The sequence below is a fragment of the Zootoca vivipara genome, chromosome 4 (genome assembly GCF_965207765.1).
Source record: "Zootoca vivipara chromosome 4, rZooViv2.hap1.1, whole genome shotgun sequence".
Lineage (NCBI taxonomy): Eukaryota > Metazoa > Chordata > Lepidosauria > Squamata > Lacertidae > Zootoca > Zootoca vivipara.
The window spans coordinates 70,894,760-70,902,318 of record NC_142587.1 but is presented as its reverse complement, the minus strand read 5'-3'; the positions used below and the strand labels follow the sequence as shown (position 1 = coordinate 70,902,318).

Below are 7,559 nucleotides of genomic sequence, written 5' to 3'. Positions count from 1 at the left end.
CATTTTCCCACCGTTGGGACGCATGCCCGTGGCAAATAGGGCCAGAGGCAAACGGTACAGCTACAGACAAAAGTGGGCAGAGCAACTCTTAGTGCAGTAGTTGTGTTTTAGTCATGGAAAAGTCTGAGATTGATAAATCCCTTTTCTCCATCTGGGCAACAATTACACAGTTGAACGACACATTCCAGCCAGCCAAAAGCATTCAAGTAGGGCAGGGGTCAGAAAACTGGATCAGGCCCAATTGCCTTCAGGATCCAGCCTGCGGACTGTCCATGGATCGGTGTGGGGATTCTGTTTGTTCGGGCTGCGCCATTTCCCCCCCCCCCGCACAATTCCATTCCCCCCCTCTCCCTCACACACACCATGGCGGCACCTCCCTCCCTCCTCCTGGCTTCTCCTCACCCTGCCTAGAGGAGGAAGGGGGCTGGGCTGGGCTGGGCTGAACTGGCTGAGTGCCATTTTAAGCAGCCCCTCTCCGGAGCCAGCCCTTTCACGCCGCTCATCTTCCCTCCGCCACTGCCCTGGTGCTCCTGTGGGCCAGAGAGTGGAGTGGATGAGCTCGCTCTGCCTACCCATGAGAAGCAGCAGCGGTGGTGGTGGTGCAGTGACTGGGGCTGGGGGAGGAGGACTACTTGCCCCCCTCCCCACCTCTTCCAGCTCCCCCCCCATGGTGCCACTTCTCCGGCCCACTACAAGGTCTGAGGGACAGTGGACCGGCCCGCAGCTAAAAAAAATTGCCGACCCCTGAAGTAGAGCATAGAGCAAGGCCACTTGGAAGTGTGGCCTGAGGAGAATCTGAAGAGCTGGACAGGGAGGCCTGGAGGCATTCAGCCTCTGGGCCTGAAGTTTTCTAGCCCATAGGGCAAGACAATGACAAGCATGAGCAAATTTTAGTTTGCAAATGTGTGTCCTAAACAAGCTTTAAGGAAACCAAGCTTGGCTGTGGATCCATGTCAAGTGTCCAAAAAGTCCAGACACAAACCCTTTACAACTTACCATCTTTGGTAGGTAGTTGATCCGACTGAACATGTTGCCCTGTTTTTCCGTCTAAATACGAGTCCACAAATTGACAGTGATCTTCTCCATGCCCCCTCTGATCTCCTATGTCGTAAAATTTACCTGAAAACATGAAGATCACCTTTAAAAATGAGTGAAATTCAAATGCCATTAAATAAAGATTAGAGGAGTGTTTATGACCGCCCTAAAGAATTTGACAAGAGGTGCATAAAACTGACCAGTCCCCGACCAGTAGACCATGCCTACAGCCCTATAAACATTTGGCCAAATCCAATTTAATAATATAATAATAAATTTTTATTTATACCCCGCCCTCCCCAGTCAAACCCAGGCTCAGGGCGGCTCACACCAATAAAATTACAATAAAACATAAAAAGCAATTGATTAAAATACAGACCAAAATACAGTATTAAAATTTAAAATGCAGCCTCATTTCGAGTAGTCCACAAATTCAAGCCATGAGGGAGGAAAAACACAGGGGTCAGACTAAGTCCAACCCAAAGGCCAGGCGGAACAGCTCTGTCTTGCAGGCCCTGCGGAAAGATGACAAATCCCGCAGGGCCCTGGTCTCCTGTGAAAGAGCGTTCCACCAAGTTGGGGCCAACACTGAGAAAGCCCTGGCCCTAGTAGAGGCCAATCTAGCCACCCCATGGCTCGGGATCTCCAGAATATTGTTGTTTGTGGACCTTAAGGTCCTCCGCGGGGCATACCAGGAGAGGCGGTCCCGTAGATATGAGGGTCCCAAGCCGCATAGGGCTTTAAAGGTCAAAACCAGCACCTTAAACCTGCTCCTGCTCCTGCTCCCCACCCCCAAAAAGCTAACCAACCCAATTGAAACTTATTTTACATAGCTATGCACACACACATCTATGTGTGCTGGTCCTCATTTAGCTGGTCGTATGCCTGCTTCCATGGGTATATAGCCCACTACTTCAATCGTTTTGCCATCTCAAGAATGTATCCTGTCAGTGACAATCTCTGCTAAGCTGGCAGCAGCCTTTTCAGGTGACTATAGATTCCAAGCCCTTTAAAGTTGAAGGCAGCAATCTTTGTTCCACTTTACCATCAGTGAAGCACTGAATGAAGCAAGTGGGGATGATCTAGCCCACGATGCTGTACATCATGTTCAATCCTTAAAACAACATACTGATGCAGTTGGTGCTGGGATCATAGCTGCCAAGTCTCCCGTTTTCCCCGGTAAATCCCTGCTTTCCCAGCTGTTCCTAGCTGAAAAAATGGATTTTTTTTGTCCCCCCCCCCGGTTTATTCTGGCGTGGCGGCCATTTTGGAACTGGGCAGAGCATGCTCAGAAGCGACTATTGATGCTGCTCTGCCCAGTTCCAAAATGGCTGCGGTGCGACTTCTGGTGCGGCAGCCATTTTGGAACTGGGCAAAGCAGCATCAAAAGTCACTTCTGAGCATGCTCCGCCCAGTTCCAAAATGGCGGCAGCGCTACTTCCGGTCTGCTATTTCCGGCCTGGTCCCTTATTTCTCTGACAGCAACTTGGCAGGTATGGCTGGGATGGCTTCTGGACTTTGGTAGCACAGAGATGAGTCACTGCTAGCACTGACAGCCATAGTCGGTCACTGCCCAGTGCTCTTCCATGTGGCAGATGGAGCACAGCATTGCCACACAAAGCAGTTAAGGGAAGCTTTTTCTCCAGACGGCAGCATTGACAAACTGCTCTGATGGCATGATGCCCCATGACAGCTCACAGCACCAACCATCCCATACTGCTGCCCTCAGTTTTATACCTGTAAGTGAATCGCTGAGGTAAATTTTGTATCGGAGGGAGTTGCACAACTGTACACCAACAAACTTCTTGTACCAAGTCCTCTTGACGAACTGTTTCCCCTTGCATTCAGAATAGGAATCAGAATTGAATTTGATTTGAGTCCAGATGGCATCTTTTCCCACTGTAAGGGAAGAATAAATTATCTATGTGCAAAAGTAGGTGTGCAGACATTGGAATCAAGTGAAAGGAAGTTAGACATAAAGGAATATTTTAATTTTACCCTGTCTTCCACTATAAAATAGCCTCAAGGCAGCTCACAATATCAAAACAAAACAAAACAAAACAAAACAATAAACAAGAGTTGGAAGATAAACCAGCAGAATTAGTAGATAAAAAGGAAAGTAGGTATAAATAGGAGATAAAAAGTCTCATATTTACACCAATTTCTGATCAGAACTCAGGCACAAAAGTGTAGTAACCAGTTAGACTGGAATAACAGCTCTAATTTGCTCAGCTGAATCTGATGGGACACTGATTTGTACATTTCTTTGAAGTTTAGGTTTCAACCAATAAAAAGGTTTAATACATTGGAGCAAGAGAAATATGGGATGTGTGAAAGGGTCTTTTTGGATGCAGCACTGAGATTGCAGAACTTGGTACCTATGGAAGCCAGGCAGGTCCCTTCCTTATTCCAACGTCTGGTAACTTCTCTACTGCATTTAAATTACTGTTTGTTCTGAGCTTTTCTAGTTAGTGTTTCTGCTGTTGCTATAGCCGGCTCTATTCACTTTGTTGCTTTGATTCTATTACCGCTTCAATTGATGATCTAAGCTGCATTAGAGGCCCCTTTGGGGGCTGAAAAGGGGGGTAAAATGGATTTTGTAACTAAAAAAAATGCTGAGAAACACATTCTGTTTGGGGGGGGATGAACCACAGAAAGGAAGACTACCTTTTACGCCATATTAAAGATGAGTCTCCTAAATGTATTAAGAAACTTACCACCACCCCCTCGACTGTATCAGATCCTTTCCTGCTAGTTAAAGACCTTACACGGAGCTTACCGTCCTCCACTATAAAACCGATGGCAGCCAACATTTTTCAGAGAGCTGCAGAAGCAGAAGCTGATGGCAGATTTTCTATAGCAGTGGCTGGACACTGCTGCATGCTCTGTTAAATCACTTATTAAGTGAGAAACAGCCTATTCATTTCAGAGAGCTGTCTTTTAATTTAATGACAGGCCCGAGAAAATATGAGCTGTGCCTGGCTCATTTCTGCCCCTTGGTTCTGAGCCAGTGCAGTGCCACCTCCAATTGATTGGGCAGGCCTCAGGTAAATATTTAGACTGGCAGGAACGCTTTGCAAACAGCGCAGGTCAAAACCACCCCCTGTGAAATCATGTGCAAAATGCCTTTCTCTTCCAAATCCACTCTGTCATACATCAGTACATTATCTCACCTCAGAAAAATGCTCTCACCAGAGTATACTATAATGTATAAAGGACTTACTTGAAATTGGCTCAGTCACTCTTGGGTCCGCTAAAGAGAAAAAACAAGTGCTGGGTTAGACTGCAAAATAACTTCTAGCATTTCAGAAGTATGCTGGGGAAAAGGGTTTACTTCTTCAGTTGACATGAGTTCTAATCTGTACAACTGCAACATGGTTTGAAATCAAGACAGCCTACATTAAACTAATAAGCTCCTCATCTCTATTTTGAAATACCAAAGGACTGTGCTTTTAAAAGTGCTGTCTATCTGATGTTTTGATCTATTTTAGGACCTTTTAAATGTGACAGGGGGTATATTTTACTTTCTTATGTATTGTGTGACTTTACATTGTAAACAACAACAACAAGGCCTTAAATGAGGTTATAGCAATTTTGAGAGTAATTAATGAATGGCATTTTAAACCAGGCAGGGAGTTGTATTTAAAAATAAAATAAAAATTAACAACATTTTCAGGTACCAGATTAAAATGTCATTCTTGAGGAAGTTTGCATAAATGCATAATTCCCATATAGCTTTCACTTTATCTGCTGATTTTTCCTACAGCAGGTAGATATTAAAACACGTAAAGAGCTAGAGAGGCTTATAGCTAATTGGTACACTTATTGAAACTCTTACCTGATTCAGTTTTAAATGGCTTTGATTCGGTGCTTGGTCCTTCACCAAGGGGGTTGCTAGGTATCACAACAAATTCATAACTAGGAAGAAAATGGGAGGGGAAAAAAATACAGCCAGTTCTTTATTGGAAACATCAAGCATCGCATGGTAAAGTAATTGCATTGGTTTCTCTAATTCCTGAGATAACATACATGAAATGTTTTGACCACTTAAGAAAGGTGCTAAGTAAATACTATTATTTTGCTACATAGCTATAATTTCTACATTGAAAATTGCACGAAAACTGCACATATATAATCACATGGACCAAATGCATACATGCATATTTTGCCACATATACATGCTACTGGGACCCACAATCAGTAAGGCAATCATAGAATCATAGAATTGTAGAGTTGGAAGGGACCCCAAGAGTCATCTAGTCCAAGCCCCTGCAATGCAATTCTGCTGTATATGCGCACAAAACACACACATGCATTTGTTACTTGTGATTATTTGGAAACAGGATGGAAGCAAATTTCTGTATCCTGGTGACTTGTGCGCGTATGAAGCCTTTCTGAATGTGTAAGCTTTCATGAAAACATTTAAGACATATGGGTTAGTGCATATGGTCCTCTCTCTCCTCTTGAGGGGAATTCCTTGCACAATGAACTCACCCTCAAAGCTCGTTCAAGTGGTTTTGTGACAGGCCTCAGGGCCACTTCAGGTGTTATCATGCACCTACTTCTATCAACTCCCGCCCTGAAACCAATGTCCCCACTGTGGAAGGATGTGTGGATCCAGAATTGGCCTTCACAGTCACTTACGGACTCATTGTTAAAACCGTGTTTATGGAAGATAGTCTTACTTGGCTACGAGTGATCGCCAAAGCAGCAGCAGCAGAAGACTTCTATTCTGTAATGTAATTACATATTTTTTTCACCACTAGAAAGCTGTGGAAACACAGGCATCAGGGACAATGACTGTGTAAAAGGTGGAAGTGTGCAGGTCCCAAATCCACATGTCAAAGATGCATAAAACAGCCACAATACAGTGCACTGTGTCATCTACATGTTTACTATCTAGTGTTTTAAAGCCAAGAAACAGCTTTCAGCTTCATTTCTTTTGTGTGTTCGATGCAGCTCCTTGGACAGTGAGACAAGCACTGTATTGTTCATTGTCTGAAGTCCTAACACAGATATGCAATCAGCACTCAAGTGCAAGCTCGATTACAAGGCCACGGAACCCCTAAACACTGTATGCCAAATAGTTATTTGCCTTCAACTTTTGGAACAGGTTATGGACCAAAGAAGTCCACCACATCACATATAAGAAAAATGTTCTCGCACAGATTAAGTGAACATTATTTGTATTGCAGTAAAGACTTTTTCCATAGGAAATTGCTATCCCATATGGAATCTTGGCAAGCAGAAGGAATGGCACTATTTTCCAGATCTTGCAACAGTGCAGAAATGTATGTGCATAGAAAAGGAAAGGAAAGGGGAATAAAAAAACCCCTCTCAATATGCAATTTTCAGCTGAGCTGCTGGCTTAAAATCTCAAGCAGAAAAGGCACATCTATCATGAAATCTCTTTATTTAGATTTATTGGCATATTCAGAAAGCTACTAGAAAATCTTTCTAACCATTTTGCTGAGCATGTACACTATTTTAACTACTAGTATTTAGATCTAGAGGAAGTTTGAACTTTAGCCTTATCCCTTCTTTCCATTGTTTCTGCTCACAGTACTGTGTTTTGGGAAAAAATGTAGAATCATAGAATTATAGAGTTGGAAGAGGCACTGATGATCATCTAGTCCAACCCCATGAAATGGAGGAATCCTGCCCATGGCTGCCCCTGGGTGGGCGTGAACCACCAACCTTCAGGTTAACAGCTAGACACCCTGACCCACTGTGCCACTAGGGACAAAATGCTGCTGCAAAGTTTCTTGATGTTTAATGAAGTGTTGGGTGCATTTGAGTGCACTTAAAGCAATAAAGATTCAAGGAAACAGGAAAAGTATGTGTGGCCTGTGTAAGTAAGATAACATTTCCCTAAAACCCATGGGTGTTGGCTGGACTTAAGAAAACAAGCACAGATTGTTGCAAACCTGGGGAAATGACAAGATAGTGTTATTATTGTTCATGCTCAGATTATATAGACAAATTGTGAATTGTTAAAGTATAAAGCTTTTAATCTATGGCCCAAAGCAAGAAACCTGTTTTCTGGTTCAGTGTCAAAGCTGTTCAGCTGAGTAGGCATTCAGCGAGACCAATTCCATTGACGTTCCCTTAATCTTTAGGCACACAGAACTGGCCATTTACCAAACAAGGGTAGCAGAGATGGACAGTTTAATTGGATTGGAAGAGGTCAGGTGTCCTCTTGTATTAAACAACCTTGAAATATTTTTCATATCTCAAGAAGGCACACATAAATTTCTTTAGTGACCCAATTCTAGCTAAGGTATGAAATGGAGATGGCATATAGAGAGATTCAAAACTATATACATCAACATATGGGCAACCTGAGACTTTGCTTTCAAAAACATAAGGAAAGTGATAATTGAAAGCTACATACTCCGGAGAACTTTGCAGGAACAAGAACAAAAGTTGAGCATGAGTAAACTCAAATGTGAAAAGGGCAAGAAATTGTGGATTTCAGAATGTGAGAAGGCATCTTTCTGAAGAATACATTGTGGGAGGAAGAC

At 43.3% G+C, this 7,559-nt stretch overlaps 1 protein-coding gene across 38 annotated transcripts in view; it reads right to left on the bottom strand.

The window, feature by feature from the left end:
* ABI3BP (ABI family member 3 binding protein) overlaps window positions 1-7,559 on the bottom strand; it is a 137,589-nt gene that overhangs the window by 3,383 nt on the left and 126,647 nt on the right. For all 38 annotated transcript variants that reach the window (XM_088668137.1, XM_060273724.2, XM_088668152.1 and 35 more), the window contains 4 exons: window positions 4,874-4,953; window positions 4,259-4,288; window positions 2,773-2,934; window positions 997-1,119 (listed from right to left, as the gene is read on the bottom strand). In XM_088668137.1, the coding sequence (XP_088524263.1) occupies window positions 997-1,119; window positions 2,773-2,934; window positions 4,259-4,288; window positions 4,874-4,953 (395 nt within the window). The remainder of the gene's footprint in view (window positions 1-996; window positions 1,120-2,772; window positions 2,935-4,258; window positions 4,289-4,873; window positions 4,954-7,559) is intronic.